The 21,984-nt window shown below is 57.7% G+C and overlaps 1 protein-coding gene across 1 annotated transcript in view; it reads right to left on the bottom strand.

The window, feature by feature from the left end:
* THBS2 (thrombospondin 2) overlaps window positions 1-21,686 on the bottom strand; it is a 28,888-nt gene extending 7,202 nt beyond the window's left edge. The window contains exons 1-17 of the mRNA XM_072765881.1: window positions 21,142-21,686; window positions 18,502-18,574; window positions 16,380-16,933; window positions 14,696-14,780; window positions 11,251-11,447; window positions 9,678-9,818; window positions 9,037-9,133; window positions 7,319-7,489; window positions 6,649-6,825; window positions 5,777-5,950; window positions 5,108-5,235; window positions 4,885-5,037; window positions 4,175-4,393; window positions 3,235-3,342; window positions 2,708-2,867; window positions 1,371-1,489; window positions 627-861 (exon numbers count right to left, since the gene is read on the bottom strand). Of these exons, the coding sequence (XP_072621982.1) occupies window positions 627-861; window positions 1,371-1,489; window positions 2,708-2,867; window positions 3,235-3,342; window positions 4,175-4,393; window positions 4,885-5,037; window positions 5,108-5,235; window positions 5,777-5,950; window positions 6,649-6,825; window positions 7,319-7,489; window positions 9,037-9,133; window positions 9,678-9,818; window positions 11,251-11,447; window positions 14,696-14,780; window positions 16,380-16,933; window positions 18,502-18,553 (2,770 nt within the window). The 5' untranslated portion in view covers window positions 18,554-18,574; window positions 21,142-21,686. The remainder of the gene's footprint in view (window positions 1-626; window positions 862-1,370; window positions 1,490-2,707; window positions 2,868-3,234; window positions 3,343-4,174; window positions 4,394-4,884; window positions 5,038-5,107; window positions 5,236-5,776; window positions 5,951-6,648; window positions 6,826-7,318; window positions 7,490-9,036; window positions 9,134-9,677; window positions 9,819-11,250; window positions 11,448-14,695; window positions 14,781-16,379; window positions 16,934-18,501; window positions 18,575-21,141) is intronic.
* Between the last annotated feature and the right edge of the window lie 298 nt (window positions 21,687-21,984).

Here is a 21,984-nt window from a genome sequence, read left to right as displayed (position 1 = left end):
CCCACAGGATGGCCTGAGCGGAGTGCTGTGGTCCAGACAGGCTCCCTATGTCTTCCTGGAACCATCTGCATGGTGCGGGGACCCCCTGGAGCCACCCTCAGATCCCGAATCCCCCACCTGCCCGTGAGCCAAGTCAGCTCAGATGTCCACATCCCACCTACACTCCTGAAGGTCAACCAGCCCCACAGGCACTTGCAGCCCTAAAGGCACTTTCTCATGGGGCCCCCAGAGCCCCCAGCACAGCATGCACCTCACTGTCTACTGGAGACCCTCCTGAGAACCCCAATTCCTGAGGCCAGACCCTGCTGCCTCACACTGCATGGACTCAGCTGCGGGAAAACCAAGTCCTCTTCCTGATATTTCACACCCAGCATGTTTTGCTTGCTTTGCTCCTGAAAGACTAAATCCCAACCTTCCCTGTCATGACCCCAGGTCCCCACCTCATCTCGTGCATGATTGGCACCTCTCCACGGAGACCACTAACAGCTTTCACACTAAGATGCTTCTGCCCCGAGATGCAAAGAGCTTGCCCTGGCCCCGTGGGCTAGTGGGCACGTGCTGCAGGGGAGGCTCGGCACCCCCACCCCCCGCAGACGGGCCCCTGGGCTCCCAGGCTCAGCACCTACCATCCGAGTCCTCCTGGCCAGGGTTGAACACAAGCCGGCAGTTGTCCCTGTCGTCGGGGACACCATCATTGTCATCGTCCGAGTCACAGGCATCACCCTGGCCATCATGGTCGTGGTCGGCCTGGTTGGCATTGGAGATGTAGGGGCAGTTGTCCTGGTTGTTCTGGTGTCCGTCCTCATCGATGTCCTCATTGTTGTCACACTGGTCTCCCACGAGGTCATTATCCACGTCAGTCTGGGGGACAGAACAGGGACCCACGTGAGCCCCCAGGGATGGGCTGTGCCCTCCACCTTCCATGCCCAGTCTCCGTGGGCTCGTGACATGGAAAGAGGACTGGAAAGAATTAACGCCACGGAATCAAGCGCCTTTGTGACATCGTTTGCAGCCGTACACCCCACGCACGGCAGCAGGACGTTACGATCGCTGCGTCTTCCAGAGCAAAATCTGGAAGAGGGAAGCAGCTCCCACGTTTGCTGCAGGGAAATGGGAAGATAAATGGAGGAGGCACGGCTCCCTCCAGCAGGGGAGGCGAAGGCACCCACGCATTTGGCCCGGGGCCACCGAGATATGAGAGTGGAGTGCCGGGTTCAGTAAATGTTTTCAATTAAAATTATTGAAAAGCCTATGCTGTCACTTGTTGGCAGCGCTAACAGAAAGCCACAAGGCACGTCCACCGACTACTGACGAGGCCCTCAGGCCCCTTGTGTCCCTGAACACACCCGGTCCATCGCACCATCAATCACCTGGTCGGGGTTGTGCACCAGGGGGCAGTTGTCGCAGTGGTCACCCACACCGTCCCCGTCGGTGTCTCTCTGGTCGGTGTTGTAGACGTACGGACAGTTGTCCCTCTCGTTGAACACATCTGCAGGTTTTCCAGAGGAAACACGGAAGCGGGCTGAGTTTAGAAAAAGCCCAGAGCCTTCCTACTGCATTTAGAGTAACTTATAGCCACGCTTTTATTTAATAAAAAAGGATCTAAGATTATGGTGAAGTGTAAATATTATTGGGTTTGTGGAAGACCATATGTCAGATTTCCCATTAAAGTTTAGATCCCCTTAGTTTAAACCAGAGGCGCTCTCGGCGTTTCGGGAAAACGCTGCACGCTGAGCTGTGTTCTCACGGTGTGAGCTCTGAGTTCACCGTGTGGACTGTTTCCCTCCCATCACCCTGAAAATATGGCCTGAGCCCCAGAAGTGGCTCCTGGGGTTCGACTGCCTCCTCGTCACCCGTTTGCTACGTGGAGGGAAGTGATGGCAGCAGAGACCGACAGGGCTTCCAGGTGTGATGAATCCCATCAATGTTGGAGTCTTGGAATGTGACTTAACCCCGTGCACAACCGGCAACCCCAAATATCACAACCACCGAGTCAGAAGGAGCGCGTGGGACAGGCTGAGGCACCTCCTGCCCAGCCAGCTGGGACCCCGGGGATGGCACAGGGAGGCCAGTGAGGACGGGTCCCCAGGAGGGCTGGCATGAGCACCAGCTGCCATGGGGAGAGAGGTGCCCGTCAGCCCTGGGCCCAGCCCACAGACGCCCATAGGCAAGGCCGACCACCATGGGGACAAGGGCTGCTCTCGAGGGCGCCAGCCTCTGCGGCGGAACACAACCTGGACTTGTCGGACGTTCCTGACACTGGGGGGTCCCCCAAGGGCAGCTTCGCTGTGGCTGACTCGTGAATGGTTGGAACCAAGGGTGCGGGAGGAGAATATTCCAGGACAGGAAGGCAGCCACTACCATCAGACGCGTCTCAGAGGCGCGGCGTGGCGAGGACACAGGATAGCGCTCCTGGGGTTCGGATGGGGGTAAGCACGAAGGACACGGGGCACAGGACCAGGGGCTCGTGTCACAGGAAGGAAGATGCCACACCTGCCATCTTAGGAAGGGAGGACCCGAGGCTGGAAACATCCCCCACTGGCCTCAGGAAGGGACGGGCCAGCGAGGTCGGGCTCCTGCGAGTACAGCGGAGGTGCCCTTGAACCTCGCGCCAGCCCGTGGATGCTGCGAGCTTACATCAGGCCCATGGGAGGACGCCGACGCGCGAGGCCGCAAACCCGCGTCCTGGGCAAGGAGCAGGACTGACCGTCTCCGTCAATGTCCACGGAGCACGCGTCCCCCTCGCCGTTGTTGTCCGTGTCGATCTGCGCGGGGTTGTGCACGTACGGGCAGTTGTCACAGCGGTCTCCAACCTCATCCTTGTCATAGTCAAATTGCCGGGGGTTGAAGAGAAGCTGGCAGTTGTCCTACAGAAAGGGAAGGGAAGAAGCCAGGATACCGAGTGGGGTTGTGCAGGGCTGCAGGTCACGGCCGCCACGCGGACACCCTCGCACCCAGAGCCGGCCAGCCCCCGCCATGCTTTCTTGCCACCTAACCATTTTGTGATTATTTATACATTAAATATGCCTCCTGCTCAAATGTTGAGAATTTCTTATGGCAAAGATGTCATGGTGCGTGCATCATGGTGAGAACAGATACGTCCGCGTCACAGGCGTGAGTGAAGTGAGTGATGGATGCAGGAAGGGAGATCACGGACGCGTACGGCGGCCTGAGTCGGAGCTCTCCTCCCCGGCCACTCGCTCCCTAGGCCGACAGCAGACCCGCTGGCCCCACCTTCTCATCGTCCACGCCGTCGTTGTCGTCATCATCGTCACAGGCGTCCCCAGTGCCGTCCTTGTCAAAGTCTTCCTGCCCAGAGTTAGGCAGCAGGGGGCAGTTGTCCTGCAAGCAGAGGACGTGCCCGAGTTATACAACACGCAGGGGGGCAGGGAGTGACCCTGTGGGCTCAGAACTGAGGTGTAAAGGTCAGGAGCTGTCCTCAGGGAGGCGAGGCCGCGCTTGGAGACGCCGTACCGCTGCCGTGGGTCCAGAGCAGGGTCACTCGTGGCGCTTGCCCAGGACCCCCCGTGACGCCGTCACACAAGAGCAGAAGCCATGGGAGTGAGGGCCCCGCTCTGGAAGCCTGGAGGAGGGCAAAGCCCGGGGGTCCCCTTCCTCCCGCAGCGCCAGCTCACACGCCCTCCGCCCTCCTCGGCCAACGGCGCCAGAAGTCAGGTGTGGACATCTGCTCGGAAACTGAGACATAGAGTCCAAACCATCTCCGCAACCAGCTCTTCACACGGTGGGTAACCGGGCGTAATTAGGAAGGACATTTCGTTTCACTCCAACTCCGACTATGCTATAATTCAAACCCAACTGGCTGGTGAAGCACGCATTTCAGTCCTGTTCCCTGGCTGCCACAGAATCCCAGAGTCCACATACAGCAGCGGGGACCCCAGGTCCCACACAGGTCCCACCTGGGGCCAGGTCTACAGCCCGCTGCCATCACACCCAGGCTCCCCCAGACTCGCAAATGTACCAAAACGGGAGCCCTGCCCAGCAAGTTACCACCTGGAGACAAGAAGCCACAGGGAGCAAAGGGAACCCCCCAGAGCTCCCAGATGTTCAGACCCCAGAATTATCTCCAGTGGCCACAGCCGTCCCATGTGGGAATCCCTGGATGGCGGGAGGTGGTGGACAGGAGCACCTGCGGGTCCCCCGCCCCGGCCCTCACCTTGATGCAGTGGTAGGTGGCGTTGGTGGCGCAGACCAGGTTCTTGTTGGGCCAGCCGTCCAGGTCCGAGTCCTCCCCACAGATGAGCCCGTCGCCCGCGTAGCCCGTCTGGCACTCACACTTGTACATGGGGTCGCTGAAATGCCCCAGGTAGATGCACTCCGCGTGCCTGTGGCAGGCGTGAGTCTTGTCCTTGCACGGGTTCTCAGGTTCACACACCTGTGGGGAGAGGGCCGCGTGGTTAGGACACGGCAAGACCCTGTCCTCAGGTGCAGGGGTGGAGGCAGGCACTTGGGGACAGGCGCAGGGGTGCAGGGTTGCCCGGGGGTGCTGCAGGGACAACAGGTGCTGGGCAGGCCTCCAGGACTCGGAGCTGGGCTCCCTCTGGAGGCAATTCCCCGGGGGGGCTCTGGAGCAGCACCTGCAGGGCGTCCGAGCCCACAGGTGACCGTGTGGTCAGCAGCGTGCAGTGGCCCCTGCGTCCTCTCGGGCTCCTCTCAGGCTCAGCTGTGTCTCCACCAGGGTGGTCCGGTCAGGATGGTGGACAGGCTCCAACAGCCCTCCACCTGCGTCCTTGCAGTCAGCACCTCCTGCCGCCTCCTCCAGGGAGTCTGCCCTGTTCTTCTCTACAACCCCTCTGCCCAGGGCTCTGGGTTCTGCCCAACTGATTTACAGCCTTTCCCCAGAACACAGAAGGCCCAGTTGCTCACCTGCTTCTCGGTCCTGGCTGCCTCCAGGCCGACGCCGAAGGGCTGGCTCCCTTTGTATCGAGGGGGGCACGGCAGGCAGTGGAAGCCTGGATTTGTGTTGACGCAGCGGTGGGCCTTGCTCGTGGTGAAGCAGACGTCCGTGACCACGGCGCACTGTGGGATAAGCCGGCGTGAGCCCCGACCCTGTGTCCACGGGCACCCCATCCCCGGGGCGGGCACCCACCTCATCCAGGTCCTCACAGTGCGTGCCGTTGCCCAGGAAGCCCACGGGGCAGGAGCCGCAGGACCAGGACCCGTCGGGGAAGCTGCTGCACTGGGCGCCGGGGAAGCAGGGGTTGGATAAGCAGCCGTCTGCGGGGAGGACGCGGAGCCAGGTGAGCTCGGGCGAGCACCGCCAAGCAACTCACAGAGGGACGGAAGTGCCGCCTGCACCCCAAGAGGCTACGCATCTGCCCACGACTCTGGCTCAGCCACAGGGAGACTGAGTTACTCAGAGGGAGCCAGCGGCCGGCGATGTGCCACCGCGATCCCGGGCCCCCCAAAGTCACCACCTCCCAGAATAGGTCCTTGGTGGTAAACATATGGAGGCTACGCAGGCACATGGACAGTGGTTGTCACACCAAACATTCTGCACTGTGCGTTTCCTGTTTTTACAAAAAAACACTGAGGAGCGGGATGATGAAAGCAGCCGTCATCACGTGTGCAGAACTGCGCTTTCTTTTCTGTTTTCTATGTTCTGCTTTTAATTTTACACTTTCTATTTTTCTGTTTGCAATCAGAATAAAAACCCGGTGGCTTGTTCGAAGAGCCCTCTGGCTGCAGGGTCCAGACCACAGGGACGGATGTGAGCAAGCGGCGGGGCCAGGGTGTGCCCCTCTCCCCGCACACCTACCTATGGGGCAGCTCCTCTTATTGCACATCTGTTGCTCCTTGACATCACCCACGCAGTCCTTGCCGCCGTGCTGGGGCTCGGGGCTGTTGCAGACGCGTGTCCGCTCCCGGATCCCCCCGGCACAGGTGACAGTGCAGGCGGACCACGGGGACCAGGGGCTCCACCGGCCATCGACTGTGGACAGAGAGCACAGACAGTCGAGGGGAAGGTGACCCACACAGGGGCTCCTAAGGGAAGAGCCAGGTTGGAATGGGGTCTCCACCCATGGCGGGGAGGTGTCTTTTCAGAGCCCTAAGCTCAGGGGTAATGTAGATGACAGATTGCACTTGGCTTGGTTTTCAGCTCTGGGAAGAGAGATCACGCGGGTGCGCCTGCGGGCATGGTGCGTGGAGACGGGGTGGTCAGCCAGGGCCGGCGGGCGCAGAGAGGAGCTCAGGTGCATTCTAGGGGACCCCAGAGAAGGCACCTGCACTCTCCTTTCCCTGGCTGCCAGCGTGTAGGCATCGGGCATCAGAAAGCTCTCCCGGTGCCCTGGGTCCCAGGTCTGGCTTGTCCCCGGTGGCAGGGGAAGCTGTGCCCCCCCAGCATCCCACACCATCTACACGTCCCCCAGGAACGGGCACACAGCAACTGTTCCCATGGTCTGGCTGGTGTTTCCCTGATTCGTGGCTGGGCTGTCCTTTAACCAAGCTAACCAGATGAGGTCAGAGCTCCCAGGTAATTGAGGTCACCCCAGGCCACCTTCCAGCACGGTGCCAGTGAGGGATGGCAATGCCCCTTCTGCGCCATCCTGGACAGGAGTGGGCCTGGCCCTGGGGCCCCGGTCCAGCTGTCTGCAGTGCCCTCTCCCCCCTGGCCTTCACCCCACTCACTCGGACAGGGGACACCCTGGCAGCCTTTCGTCTCACGGCCGCTCCCTTTGCAATTCTTGCCCCCCATCTGGGGGACAGGCGAGTTGCAGAGCCGGATGCGCGTGATGTTGCCGACACCGCAGGTCACAGAGCAGGAAGACCATGGCGACCAGTGGCTCCAGCCCCCGTCCTGCCGGACTAGCACATGGGGGCAGGAGGTCATCAGGGGAGACTGTGGCCTGGGCGTCTGCTCACACACAGTGGTGGACAGGAGGACGCGCAGAAGGAGAAGGACAGGAGGACGCACAGCAGGAGAAGGACAGGAGGATGCACAGCAGAAGGACAGGAGGACGCACAGCAGAAGCACAGGAGGATGTGCAGCAGGAGAAGGACAGGAGGACCCGCAGTAGGATGACAGGAGGATGCACAGCAGGAGAACATGAGGACGCGCAGCAGGAGAAGGGCAGGAGGATGTGCCACAGGAGGACAGGAGGACACGCAGCAGGAGGACAGGAGGACATGGAGCAGGAGAAGGACAGGAGGATGCACAGCAAGAGAGAGTGCATCCCCTAGCAGCAACCCCCAGACAAGGTCCCGGGTCCCCTGACAGCAGCCCGCCCCCACTGGCCCCAGAACCCCACTGCTGGTGACACTGACCCCGACCCCGACGCAGCACAGCCCCGACACTCACTGCGATTGTCGCACTTGCCCAGGCTGCAGGCCCGCGTCTGGATGGACGGCCCCAAGCAGGTGTTGCTGGTGACGTCACAGGACCGCCCTCTCTGCTGAGTGCCGGAGCCGCAGGTGGTGGAGCACTCGGTCCACTCGGCCCACGGGGACCAGCCTTCCTCGCCGTCCAGCGCTGGGTGGGAAGCACAGGAGCCCGTCAAGCCTCCGCCCGGTGCAGCCCGTGAGGCAGCCCACGAGGTGGACCCCACGTGCTTTGGGAGGCAGGTGTGTGTGTGTACACCTGCCCGAGCACGCTGCCCGGCAGGGCCACCACCAGAGTCACCCGACGTCCACACCTGGTCGGGGAGCAGGGGCTGCTCTCCAGGCAGGACAGACGGCACATGGGGATGCGGACAGAGCGCCACAGAGGCCACGGTGTCCACCGTCTGCACACGGAGCCGCTCTAATCCCCCGCGTCAGGGAAGGGGCCTACGGATTCCTTAAGGTGGCTCAGGAGAGAGAGTCCGGAATCACGTCTACACGGGGTCTCACTGGACTAACAAGGTTTCAACAGCTTCCCTTCTCACCTCCACGGCTGCGTTACGTACGATAATGAAGTTGTTCAACTTTTGGTTGAGATTACAGGTCACCAAATTTAGTACCAAATAATTTAAATCAGGGAAAGTTAAATAAAAAGGGAATTTCCCTTAAAGAAAGTCTTCAGAGCGAATGGCAATCTCTGAGTAAGAGAAAAGACGGGGTCTCCAGGGGAGGGATCTTTCCTGGGAGCCACAAACGGCACTGCTTTCCGGCCCTCATATCCGGGTCGTGTGCCGAGCGAGGATTAAGTGTTCCCAAAAGCAGGAAACAAGACAGTACGGTCATGGAAAGGGCTCTCGGTGGCGCGGGGCACCTCCCTGTAGCCCGAATCGGGCCCCTGCCTGTCGGGGTCCTATTCTCATCTCACGCCACGCGTCCCAACGGGAGGCACATCTACCTCCTAATGTGCACGTCAGACACAGACAAGTCTACTTGAATATTGTCTGTTTTAACCATAAAACTAACCCTATGTGTGGGGATAACCATCCCGTATTTTACAGGTAATGAATCTGAGACCCGTAAAGTCATATTTTGCTCCACATCATAGTGGCGGAGTCTGAGCACATCTGCACCTGCCCCCCGAGGGCGCATGAGAAGGGGAAGGGGGCCGCAGGCAAAGCCTGCAGGGCGTCCCCAGCCTGTGACCTCGGGCTCACAGCCCCCAGACCAGGCCACCGAGGATGGAAACCAGTGAGAGGTGAATCAGGGCATTTCAGAATAAACGTCCCAGGGGGCAGGGATGCCAGCGGGGTGGCGGGCACGCTCACACAGGGAAGGAGGGGAAAGGGCCCACGTGGGTCACAGAGGGGCAAACGCAGTGGAGCCCAGTGGCAGGAGAGCAGGGTGGCAGCGAGCGGCTGGAGGGTGGGACCCGAGCCGGGACAGGGAGCCTGCTGAGGGCTGTAAGCCAGTGCCCTGTCCTTGCACCGGGGCCACCGAGCCCAGCTTCCCCACCGAGAGGCGACAGGACAGGACACTGACTGCAAGGACGTTCTGGCTCCTGGTCCCTGTGGCCATGCATGTGGACAGCTCGGGGTCCTCCCCGCCATCCGCTCTCAGGTGCAGGCCCCTCCATGGGCTGCGGGTCGCAGGCACTAAGGGGTGAAGCGGCGGGCGCCCCGAGCTCCGCGGCGCACTTACAGTGGAAGCAGGACGGACAGCATTCTCCTTCCACGAAGGACGGGTTGGCGCAGGTTGCCGGTGGGCAGGTGATTTGGTGGCAAACGGTCTTAAATTTCTGCAAGCAGAGAAAGGTCCGTGTAATGGTCATTTAACAGAACAAGCTTTGGTGCAAGGGCTGGACTGGAAAGGCCGGGAGGATGCTGGGCCCACCCCAGCGACCTTGTGGGCACCACGGGCAGTAGGGCCAGGGCAGCGTCGCCCACTGACCCCCAAGACCACCCGCAGGGGAAGCCGGTGAGCTCATGGAGGGGAAGAGGCCAGGCTACCTACCGACCCCCGCGTGGGCAGTGACCTCACCTCCAGGCCCCCAGACCCACCTGGAGTTACTCACACTGGCTGCCTCCCCCCGGCCGTCTCCCGCCCCCTGCATGACCCGGGACAAGCCAGTCACCTCCCGGAGCTCGGTTTCTTCTGTGTGAAGCAGCGAGGCGGTCGGAGCCTGACGTAGGGTCAACACCACTTGCACAGCCCCACACTCGGCCTCCTGACACTCCTGCACACGGCCTGCCTGCCGCCGCGCCCCTGGGGAGCCTGGGGGCCCGGCCACCCCGCACTGGGCCTCTCTGCCCACCCCGCGGGGAGGGCTCCCCGCGTCTCACCTTGCACGTACACTTCGTGCAGCTGTCCACCACCCAGGTCTCGTTTTCCGCGAAGAACCGGCCGTCCTGCCAGCACGCGGACATGTTCCTCGTCTTGGGCGGGCCACCGATGAGCTCCCAGAGAAACTGGTTATCATTGGACTGGAAGATTGGGGGGAATCGTTGAAGTGTAGACAAGTACAACGTACCCACTCTCTGTGCTCCTGCACCTTCTTAACCGCAGCGCGCCCGCGGCCTGTGCAGAAGGCTCTGCGTGGGGCGACAGGACCCCATCGGGGACACGGGATCAGATCTAGGTGGAAGGGTCATGTCATCTCGGTCGTGGGGGGCAGGCCAGCCGCCGTCGCCCTCCAGGGCTCTGCTCGTGCGTCAGCACCCAGCTGACACGGTGGGAGCTGCCCCTGCACGTCTGTCCAGCAGCTCCAGCCCTGGGGCGCCTACACCTCGGGGTCCAGCGGCGGCGACTGGTGTTGGATGGAGACGGGGCCTCCTCGCCCAGTGCCGCTAAAAACTAACGCCCCACTCGTGAATTCACGCGTGCCTCCAAAAACAACCGACCTGGCCTGATGACACAACAGCAAGGACACGTGTGAACCTAATTCTTACTGTCACAGACCAGAGGGAAAGTTACTGGGTTTTAAACAAAATCAAACAAGTGAAAGGGCCGTGGACTGCCAGCAGCAGGTGTTTCCAGAGCCCCCTCCCTGTAATGCTTTGTGGGTTCGTCTCCCCACCCGGGGCTGCTGAGTGGGGGCCACAGGCCCCGTGAAAATCACAAGAAAGTTAGGGTCCTCTCTGCCCTAAATGCACAGAAACACACTGCTGGTGAGGTTCCGGGAGGTCACTCATGTCCCTGCCCGCCAGTCAGGCAGACTCTTCCCAAGCCCTTCTTATCCCCTGCTGCCCCCATGAGAATCCAGCCTGCAGGGGTCCGAGGCTGTGATGCCCGCAACGCACCCAGGAAGACCCCTTGTCCTGCCTCCGAATTCCTAACTTCCTCCCCGCAAACCGTGGGCAGTGCTGGGGGTGCCGTTGGAAGTCCTGCCCCGTTCCTGCCCAGGGCCAAACCCCAGAAGGTGCACAGCCTCCTGTGGGGGCCTCCCAAGCAGCGCCCTGGCCTCTGCACGAGCTGCCCTTGGCTGTGCCCTCTGCAGAGCGGCTCTGCGACGCCTCCAAGGCAGGAGGAGACCCCAGACCTGCAGACCTCCCCGCCCTGCGCTCCCCCTGCTGCCTGTCTGGCTCTTCATAGGCACCACCTGCCCCCGTCCCCTGAGCCCAGCTGGGGGTGCGTCCCAGGGGGGCCTGGCTCTGTCAGCCCCTCTCCTAGGCTGGCACACCTCTGAGACCCTGGCTGCTCCTGTGCGGCCGCACCCTCACCCCCACCTCCCACCCTCCCTCTCGCTGGGGACACGAGCATCCCTGGCTTGGAACCGTCCTGAGGATGCAAAGCCCCAGGGCATCTGTCGTTCAGAGTCCTCCGTGCCCCCAGCCCTCCCTCATCGCCCTGTTCCCACCCGACGCCCCATGAGTGCAGGGGTGCATCCCCACAAGGTGCTGCCAGCCTGGGACCCACCACTTTCCGCAGGTTCTCATGCAGCTGGTTCACGATGACGTGCAGCCCGGACAGCTCGGTGATCATGGTGCTCAGCTCCTCGCAGGAGCGCTCGCACACCTCCGGCCTCCGTTGGGCGCCCGGGCCCCCGTACTCGGGGCCCCCCTGGGGGCTCAGGTGAAGCGTCTCCGTGTTCTCACTGATGGCGTTGGCTTCGGCTGCGGGAAGCACAGGGCGGGGTGAGTGCGGCCTGGACGCATGGAGGCGGCGCCCAGACAAGGCCGGGCCCACGCCACGCCCGAGGTCCACCCCAGACGGGCGGGATGAGGAGTGGCACCGTGTCCGTCACGGCCCCCGCTGGCAAAGCAGGGCTCTGCCCACAGCGACACCCTGCCAACAGGGCTTGCCGGCAGCCGGACACGCGGGGGTGGTGCCCAGGACAGGACCCAACAGACGGCAGAAGCCCTGGAGACTGTCTGTCTGCACACGGGCTGGAGCTCTGCCCCCACCAGTGACTCAGCCAGATGACAGGTGGCGGTCTCCCTCTCCGACGGCCCTCACGTCTTTCCCCACCGGAGTCGGCCTCCACCCACATGTTCTCGGTGAATCCCGTGGCCCCAGCAGCTCCTCTCTTGCCTATTTCTCTATCCCAAACATCCTTTATTTAGGCCCCTCACTCCGCATCAAGGCGGACTCAGGTCGTTTGGCAGACCTTGCACTCACGGCCCGTCTGTGGGCCTTGCAGCATCCCCGGGAGGGAAGGACAGACCCCTCAGAAGTGCCACTGGGGGATTCGCTGCCCCTGGAGCCGCACAGACTCTCTGGGGTCCTCCCCACGGAGTGGCTGACACAAGCTGGAAACTACCTTGGGCCCATCCAGAGACGGGGTCATCTCCCGTGGGAGCCGGGCCGGCCTCGACATGGCCGTGACCCCCAGCACGTGAGTGTCACGGGGGTTAGATGCCCCACGTCTTGGTGGCTCCATGCTGAGTCACGCCTTGCAAATGCCCTCATTCTGCTGGGGTTTTATTCTCAGTCATAAATCCTCGCTGCTGTCCAGTGACCTTGGGAGCTCCCCTGCCCTGCTGGGCAGCCAGGGGCATGCACCACACCAATGTAAGCACGTCCGTCCCTGCACAAGGGTGTCAGATTGAAAACAAGACCACACGCACGCACGCACCCTGCGGCCCACGGCCGCCTGATTCTAGACTGACTCCAGAGCACCTCCTCAGGACTCAGGATGGGTACTCCATCATCACGGAGTCCGTCCCCCTGTGACAAGAGGTGAGGCAGGGTCACCGGCGGTCAGGGCTGGGACCGGGACTGAAGTCCCCTTGTCCTGCCATGGAGGGTGAAGGGTCTCTGCACCCTGCGGAGCTCAGCCCCAATAGTGACACTCAGCTTTCCCGTAAACACCAGCACAGCCCCCTCGGGTCAGAGCACCTGAGGGCCACCGTCCTCTTTCTCTGTGTCTGTGGAACCTTCCTGGTGCAGTTACTGTCAGATGTCTATTTACTATCCTAGCCTTTTCTGAACTTTCTGCTTTGTGATGGCCACATTCTCCCTAAAATAAGGCAGTGGCTTAAATCACAGGGACAAGCAGTTGGCCTATTAGATGGGCTGCACCCCACTAGCTCCTACAAACCAGAGGTTTGTGACGGGAGCCTGTGCAACGGGGCAGGTGCTGCGGACCTCTCTCCATTCCACGGTCTGGCCAAATATCGCTATCCAGATCCCCTTCCTGCCCCATAGTTCAACTGACAGACAGTGGAAGATGGACAGATGGACAGGTGCACAGCCTCAGCGGTGACTCCCGGCCCACGCGGCTCGCCCAGCACCAGCATGGTGGACACCCAGGGGGTCCAGCATCTACTCAGGGCTGGGTACAGCTTGCAGCTCTGGGGAGTGCGGGTCTCGGAGCTGCCATCAAACATTACAGATAGCACATCCTGCATGCTCTGGACACATCGATCCATCACAAGGGAATGATTTACACGTGTCAGAATGTACGGTTGACACAAAGGATGTCAATGAACATAAATCCTGCCCTGGGAGACCAGGGTGGGGACATGGGGCAGCCACCCACAGGGAGTCACACCTGGTCACTGTGGGACCTCCCCCGCCCGGCGCCGCAGCTTCTTTACTGAAAAACTAACAAGCCCGTCTCAAAGGCATTTGAAGATTCACTGACATTGCGTGTAAAGAGCCCAGCAGAGTGGAACTTCGTCAAGTAAATGCTCAAGAACGTGTTGTCAAATTACGGCTGCAGGTAAATGCAGAAGGCAAGGAACAGACGCCGTGAGATCATCGGCCAGTGGTTCAAGCAGCGTCGATGTTTTCAGGATGGGATCTGTGGACAACTCTGAGGAGCATGAGGAAACCTCCCTAAACCTAATGGGGCCAATATCTGTGGTTTTAGCTTACAGAGATGATGTTCACACATTAATTCATGGGGAAATTTGCAAGTGTGCATGTTCAAATGCAGGGATTGGTTTTTTGGCTTGTAAAACTGATTATTTTTGATTATTAAAATATATTCAAAGTTAATCTTTCAAGCACTTTATCATTTTCAGATGTCAATATGTCTAAGTTAACCAGCAAACTCACTCAAACACAATAATAGCACTTTATTAAAATATTTTTTCTTAAGTCCCCACTAGGGTGCCCCCATATACACACACACACACGTACATACATGCACACATATACATGCACACAGGCACACATACATATAAGACACATATGCACATATATGGATACACATGCGCACATATGCACATGCACATACAGAGACACACACATAGGCAGATACACACATATACAGACACACATGCACATGTACGGATATATGCACGCATACATGCACACAAAGACACACAGGCACACACAGATGTACAGACACACAGGCCTATAGAGACAGAGACGTACATGCATGTATACAGATACACACATGCACATAGATACACACATGTACAGGATCACAGAGACACACCACACCCACACACATGCACATATACAGATACACATGTGCACATATGTGCATGCACAGAGACGCACATAGGCAGATACACATATGTAGAGACACATGTACTGATACACATATGCACACAAAGACACACAGGCACACACACGTATGGACACACAGTCCCATAGAGAGATGCACACACAATGCACATGTACATTTACAAGCACACATGCATATATATACATGCACATGGAAACATGTGTGCATACATGTACAGGCACACATGTACAGACACACATGTGTACAGGCACACAGCATACATGCATACATGTGTATAGACATGCACAGACACACTGAGTCACACACAGGCATACACATACAGACACATACTCACACATACATGCACACATGGATATATACACACCAAGCTCACACCTCATAGTAGAAATCCATCCAAGACAAGAAAGGAAACACGAAGTAGGTTGTTCAAAACACACCTACCTCCCTGACTTTGCTGACAACCTTTCTTGCTCAGGACATCTTCCACTGAGTTTTCAAACACTAGGTGGACATTCTGCAGCAGACCCTAGAAATGCATGTGAGGAGAGAAAGAGATCAGTGGACACGCATCAGATGTCTGAGACTAAGTGACATTTAAAAAATACAAGATAGGATCTTAAAGTAGACAGAGTATTTCCTGCTGTGCTTTTACACCCAGCAGGTTTGAGCTCTTTACCACAGGTTTTCCTGTGTCTGGTACTTCTGATGCTTTGCTCTCAGCATGGCAGAGATGAGGGACCTTATGTAGGAAGACAGTGAGGGTGGCCCTGAGACAGGTGTGCTAAATTCTGTCTTCCCAACACATCCAGTCTGACACTCTAGGCTGCACTTCCTTTGCAGGGGCCTCTGATGGCTCCTGGTGTCTGGCTGATGGTCTAATCACAGACGTGGACAATAGGTCCCATAGGTGATAGTGCCTTCCACACCACCAGCGGTCAGCGGCTCATGCAGCAGAGGCCACAGGAGCTTACTGACAGTCACCAGATGTGAGTTCAATGACCGGTGAGAATTCTCACTTTCTACTCAAATAACTGTATTTAAATGCGCATTTATTTGCAAGGAAGCCACACATGGCGGGGGGAGGGGGACAGTGCAATGACACTTGTTTGCAGGCTCTGAATGCTTGTGATTTTAGAATAATCTTCCAAAAAATATTTAGCATGAATGTATTTTAAGATGAGCATGGTGGCACCTGGGTGGCTCAGTGGCTGAGCATCTGCCTTTGGCTCAGGTCATGATCTTGGGGCCCTGGGATTGAGTCCCAAGGATCCCCTCGGGGGCCCTGCTTTTCCCTCTGCCTATGTCTCTGCCTCTCTTTGTGTCTCTCATGAATAAATAAAAATCTTTTTTAAAAAAGATGAACATGATACTATCCTCTTATAAATCAACACTTGTTTTCTTAAAAAGCATGGCTGCTAACCTGCTCTCCTAGCGTCTCAGGGCTAAACGGGGAGAGGACAGTGGGTTCCACATACAGAGCCTGCGGTTCCAGAACATCTGAAGGAGGCTGATGCCTTGGTCACCAAATCAGTCTTTAAACTGGAAACCAATGACTGTTTGCGCAAGTAAGAAAGCACCTGGGACTATTTGCTCTGTGTATTTGTGGCTGAGAAAGGTGTGTGTGTGTGTGTGTGTGTGTGTGCCTATGTACGTGTGTGGTGGTGTGAGTGTGAGAGTGTTCACACACATGCATGTGCATAGTGTTTGTACACTCACACGTGTGTGTTTGGATGTACATGTGTGCATATGTCTGCATACACACATGACATTTTGCATGTGTGCCCATGTGTGTGCCCACAGGTGCGTGTGCCTATGTACGTGTGTGGTGATGTGTGTGAGTGTGCACACATGTGCATATGCAATTTGTATGCATGCATGTGTGATCTGGTGTGTGGGCATGTGCATGTGTACGTGTGTGCACATGCACATGTGTGGTTATGTGCATGTGAGAGTGTGACACATACAACACATGGTATGTGTCCCCTGACCTGCTCCGAAATGGGCATCAGGTGAAGAGGCCCCCGCCGGTCAGCTCCCAGCCAAACCAGCTCCCCGGCTCCGAGCCTCTACCGAGGGCCTGCTGCACGTCCCCCAGAGTCCTCTACCGCGGGCCTGCCGTACGTACCCTGAAGTGACTGTCCCGAGCAGAGCCCTTGGCCACATACATCCTGGTCTTTTCTGTCCGCAGCTGCTCGTAGAAAGGCTCGTCCAGTGTGAAGCTATCGATCAGGTCACAGCCCACGTACAGGCTGTAGGTGTCCCCTGTCACCTGCACAGTGACATTCTTCCACTGCGAGTCAGCCAGGCCCACGTCCTCCAGGGAGATGACGTGCTGGGTGCCGTCTATCCAGTAGGTGAGGTCCAGCGTGTCTGCCGGGCCGTTGGAGACAATCTCGAATTGCCGCTGGGCACCGGGGCCCTCCAGCGCCAGGAGCGTGCCCCGGGACTTGGGGTCCTGCTTCAGGCTGGCCGTGAGAAAGAACCCCTCCTTCTGCCGCATGATCTTGGCGATCCTGCTGAGGTAATCTGTGCTCACCGGCGGGATGTAGTCAAACCGGACGAAACGGTACGCTGGCACGCTGGGGTCGGGCCCCCGGAACTGCTTGGCCCCGATGGTCTTTCGGTTTATGTTGCTGATCCTGAAAAGGTCGAAGGCCATGTCCTCGTCCTGGTCACCAGCTGCCGGGGGCACAGAGCAAGGAGGTTACGAGCAGGCGGGGCAGCAGACCGGGATCTCGGGTGCGAGGGCACTAATGAGGCGCCGGTGTCCCTCTGGTCCCCTCCCTTCTCACCAGGGTGCTCATGGACTCTGTTATGCAAAACCGTGATCCTCTCTTTCTGGTGCTGCTTCCCCACGTGGGGCCCCCGAGACAGCTACTGGTTCACGGAGCTCGCTTCGTGGGGGACCGTGTGGGGAGCGAGCGCCGGGAGGCGAACTGAGCACTCTGTCTAGATTGCCTGGCACTTTCTGCAGCCGGACTTTCTCAAGAGAGGAGGCGCCGCCCTGAGCGAGGCTCTTGCACACCTTCCCAGTACACCCCACTGTCCTCCCACCCACATCGGGGCTAAGCTATGGCCCTGTCCCTAGAACACATCCTGTCAAAGAAGTGGGTCTCTAGGGCAGCCCTGGTGACCCAGCGGTTTAGCGCTGCCTTCAGCCCAGGGCTTGATCCTGGAGGCCCGGGATCAAATCCCACGTCAGGCTCCCTGCGTGGAATCTGCTTCTCCCTCTGCCTGTGTCTCTGCCTCTCTGTGTGTGTGTGTGTGTGTGTGTGTGTGTGTGTGTCTCATGAACGAATAAATAAAATCTTAAAAAAAAAAAAAAAGAAGTGGGTCTCCGCCCTTGCTATCACAGGCTGCTTTCTCATGGAGATCGTCTGACTTACACAAGCTACATGGGTGTCTCTTTATTTTGCAGAAGGTGTATTCCTCAACTCTTACTGAATGCTCCAGGTAAAGCCCCGAGGCAGTGCTGGGGCTCAAGGCCACAAATATGTGGTTTTAAGTCACCCTCTGAAGGACTAACAGAAAAGTGAGCAGACCGTCCCAAGACATGACGGTTAAAATAACTCAAAATAATTTACTCAACAGAATGTTTAAAGGAAGCACAGCTTTCTGCCTTCTAGGGGGTGCATTAAAATGTCATATCCATGGAGTTGCTGATCAAAGTGAGAACTCTACCACCTTTAATAGAGCCACTTGGTAATCCAGCAGAAATCCTTAAAATAAAGCCTTCGACTCAGCAATTTTATTTTAGGAACTTATTCTCGGGACATAATCACAAGTACTAGTAGAAATTAATCACAACAGGATTCCTGGTGGCATCGTTTACACTAATGATGATAAAGTAATGATGGAGATGGAGATTGGTCTAAAAAATGCCAGGGTTATCTCTTGATGGAATATTACATGGTCGTTAAAAACCATTTGTACGAAAATAAGCACACGGGGAAATAGTTGTATTTTCAAGTAGGAAAAAACGTGGAAGAAAAAAGTTCTAAAACATCAAGCACTTCCACGGTTATAAATTCAGCATGTAAAAAAAAATAGGCTCAATGTGCACAGCGAAAGTTGCATCTCTAATCTAATGCCTAGATTTCCCCAAAATAAGTCATTTCCTATTATATAGACTTGAAAGTAAGTAAATACTACTTTAATGGAAGTTCCAGATGTTCTGAGGAGCACCGGCCACGTTACCTGCTGGGGCCCGAGCAGCCCCGATGACCGGGAGTGCGGCCCACACTCACCTTGAGCGCTGGAGGAGGCCCAGAGGGCAAGCAGCACGAGCGCCCCGAGCATCCTGCCGTCCGCAGCCGAACCCTGCGGGGGAATCAGACTCCTGTTACGTGGGCGCACATGGTGGCAACTTTCCGTGGCACCTGGAATTTCCACTCAGTGAACAGTTTGTGCATCGGAATCAAAACTAGTGCATTTGTGGGAAGTAAAAGCTAGATAAGGATTTAGCTTTTCAAAGAGGGCTCTTGTAACTGTAGCTGATTTTTATTGGACCAGCACGTGTTGACAAAGCTCTGTGCTAATCACCATCTCAATATTCACATGATTTGATCCTCATAATGACCTAGGGGCCAAGTGCTATCACTATCACGCCCATTTTACAGATGAGAAAATGAAGAACCAGCAATGTTCAGTGCTGGCCCAGAGCCACCAGTCCTGGTGAGACGTGTGACCAGGACTTAAACCCAGGACGCATGAATTCAGGAAAATGTCAGCATTGTTTAGAAAATCAACTGCGAAGACATTTCTGAGCAAATAACCAAGAAAAAAAAAAAAGTTGTGCATAAGTTAAATAGAATAAATATTAGCTGTATGCAGGAAAAATAAATTTAATTTGGTGTATCATAACCACAAAAAAACATAGCATTCCACTTAGCAATCACTTTTACTCGGCTGTTCTGTTTTCCTGCAGGCCTGTTTTTCCATTCTTGAGGATTTTCAGTTGGCGTGGTTCAGGCCAGCAGACGCAGGGCCAGAACTCAGGAGACCTGGACAGAAGCCCGTCCGCTCTTAACCCCTGCTCCGCCTGGGCTCTCCCGCGCCAGCACCCGCCGCGGGCACGTGGGGCACGGAGGTCCCCCAGCAGGAGCTGCTTCCTGCTCTGGACCAAAGCCACGCGGAGACCCTGACCGCTCCCCCAGGACGGCAGCAGAGCTCGCGAGCGTCGCAGGGTCGGGGAAACCCAGGGAGTGTCCCTCTCTGGGAGGCTCTGGTAAATGGGACCCTGTCAGCTTCCTGGGATGCAGGAATGTGCCCCAGGAGCAGAGGCCGCTCTGAAGGGCCCCCGGCCCCTCTCAGGTCTGCGCAGCCTCAACACAGACAGGTCCCTGTGCCTGGGTGCTCTCGAGTGCCGCACAGTGACACGGCGGGCTCCACGCCGGGCCGGGACGGCGGCCTCCTCAACCTCCCCGCCTCAGTCCCGTCACCTGTACGATGAGGAGTAGTCGCCTGAAACATCCCCTGATGGGCGCGGTGAGAAGGGAGCTGAGTGGGTTCAAACCATGAAGGGCGCATCGCACGGCGTTGCAGGCGCCTGCTGGACACGTGGCTGCCCCCAGACCGCGTTCCCTGGGCTTTCCAGCACAGAAGGGACATGATCGTTCTGGTTCTCAAAGGACTGAGGTCACCCGTAAGCCTCCAAAGTCAGAATAACACCTGGCGCTCAGGGAGCTGCACATAAGTGCTGTCAGTGTAAACCGGGGTGAGCACATCGGGAGCCCTGCCCAGATGTGTGCGGTCCGTCCCCCGCAGACGGGGGTGACAGCCGCTCCAGCAGAGGGTGGCTCCATCCAACACGCACTTTCTCAAGCGCTGGAGGCCCAGCTTCAACAGAGCAAACTGAACTCTCCTGCTCCCCAAATCCAGCCTCTGACCCCTCAAAGAGGAGTGTCCCCGGGTATCAGGGGGACAAATGAGTGAGGGGCGGTCCCCTCGTGTCTCACGGGGTCACCACAGCAGAACCATGAGCCACGGGGACTGCCACTCTGTGTCCAAGGCTGCTCCAGGGCAGTGCTGCCTGCACGCCGTGTCACCCACCGCACGCGGGACAGACACACGGACATACGCTGCCCTCGCCGTGCGCTTTGCTTCCACGCACTCAGGGTGTAATGTCGGCTCTGTTTCCCCAAGAAAGGTTTTCAAAGCCTCTCTGCAGCGGAATGTAATTAGAACTCACGAGGGGCTTCTAAAGTTCTTTTATATCCTCAAGCAAAGCGACAATGAGTTTGCTGAGCCACATGTAGTCCCCTCCCTCAGGACCCCCGCCCTCACCGTCCTGTCCCCCCCACCCCCACCCCCCCGCCAGACAGCAGCCTCCTGCTGCGCGACCCCAGCCCATGCGTCTGTGCAGAGCATCCCCCTCCCCTGCAGCCCCCCCGCCAGGCTCCCCAGTCCTCGCACACTTCCCTGGACCTGCGGCAAGTACTGTCCATGAACAACGTTCAGGACGCTCCTGGGCTGTTAGTAACATTTAGAATTGGAGTCTATGATGTCCCAGACCGTGTCCTCACTTTCTCAGGAGGATTTTTCCAGGACGACCCCCTCCTGGCCCCCATCAACGACAGACATCCCTGCGGGAGCTTCCTACTCCGCAGCCGAAAGCAGGCTCGCAGGCAGGTATGCTCTGGAGAGCCACAGGGACCTTGCGACCGCACGACAGCCAGGAAAGCTGCCAGCACGACCAGGAGGTTCCCCAGGGCTTCCTGGCATCCGCTCTTCGCGCCGCATGAACCCGAGTTAACAGTCAAGCCCCCACCTTACATTAGGAATCTGTTTGGCACTTTTCCCTCCTCCCTCTTTAGAAATCAAAACAGCCTCTTCTGAAAACTAAAGTACAATGTCCCAATTCTGTAGTGATTTCATCAAGTGCTTACCGGTGCGGGAGCCAGGGGTGGCGAGGGCCGGTGCGGCGCAGGGACCAGGACCGAGGCCGGAGGAGGCTCAGCCCTCCCTGCAGGCGAGCTGGGGTCGGCCCCACACTGGCCGCCGGGCAGCAGCCGCTGCTTTATATGCTCCGGTCTCCGGGGTGGTGCTGTCAATCAGACACGGAAGGAAGCACGTTTAATTCATCCTTCGAAGGAGTGACATAATCCCCCTCCGATCTTGCATTCGCTCTGAGCACCTGGCACAGGGGCGCTGGTGCCGCCCCGCTCCCCCCAGCCCTCCAGCTGGGGGACAGCAGAGGAGGAGCCACATGAGAGGGGAAGGCAAGCGCTCGCTTTTCCTGTCTTCTCTGAGGAAATAAAATGCTATAAATACAACCAGCAAGATTGGCTGGAACTCCCCTTTTTGCTTAAGACAAAAATTGCAAGTTCTAGAGTTTTAAGTAAGTTTCACATCAGCCAGACGGAGAAGGGATTTCTAACCCAGACGAGTCACAATCACGGCGATGCAAACTGATGCGTCCCTGGAAGGAGTCAATATACGGATGAGGCTATTGCATGGCTGGATTCATTTATCACGTGCAGAATAAATATTGGATCAAAAAAAGAAGTTGGAAAATGTTATTTTTGCACTTAGATGACTGAGAAATAGGAGAGGGAGGATTTACTCCATCCAAGTCCTCACTGTGCTGTCGAGACTGCATAGGAGGCCTCCCCGCAGGTGCCAAGAATGGGACCACATCCATCTGGGACTTTGTCCCCAGGGCCACGGACACCATCATCAGCTCCATGGGCTCACCTGGCCAGGCACCTTGAAGGATAAGGACTCGAGAA

Source organism: Vulpes vulpes, chromosome 1, assembly GCF_048418805.1.
Source record: "Vulpes vulpes isolate BD-2025 chromosome 1, VulVul3, whole genome shotgun sequence".
NCBI lineage: Eukaryota > Metazoa > Chordata > Mammalia > Carnivora > Canidae > Vulpes > Vulpes vulpes.
The sequence above is the reverse complement of the archived record's forward strand: the minus strand, read 5'-3'. Positions and strand labels throughout refer to the sequence as shown.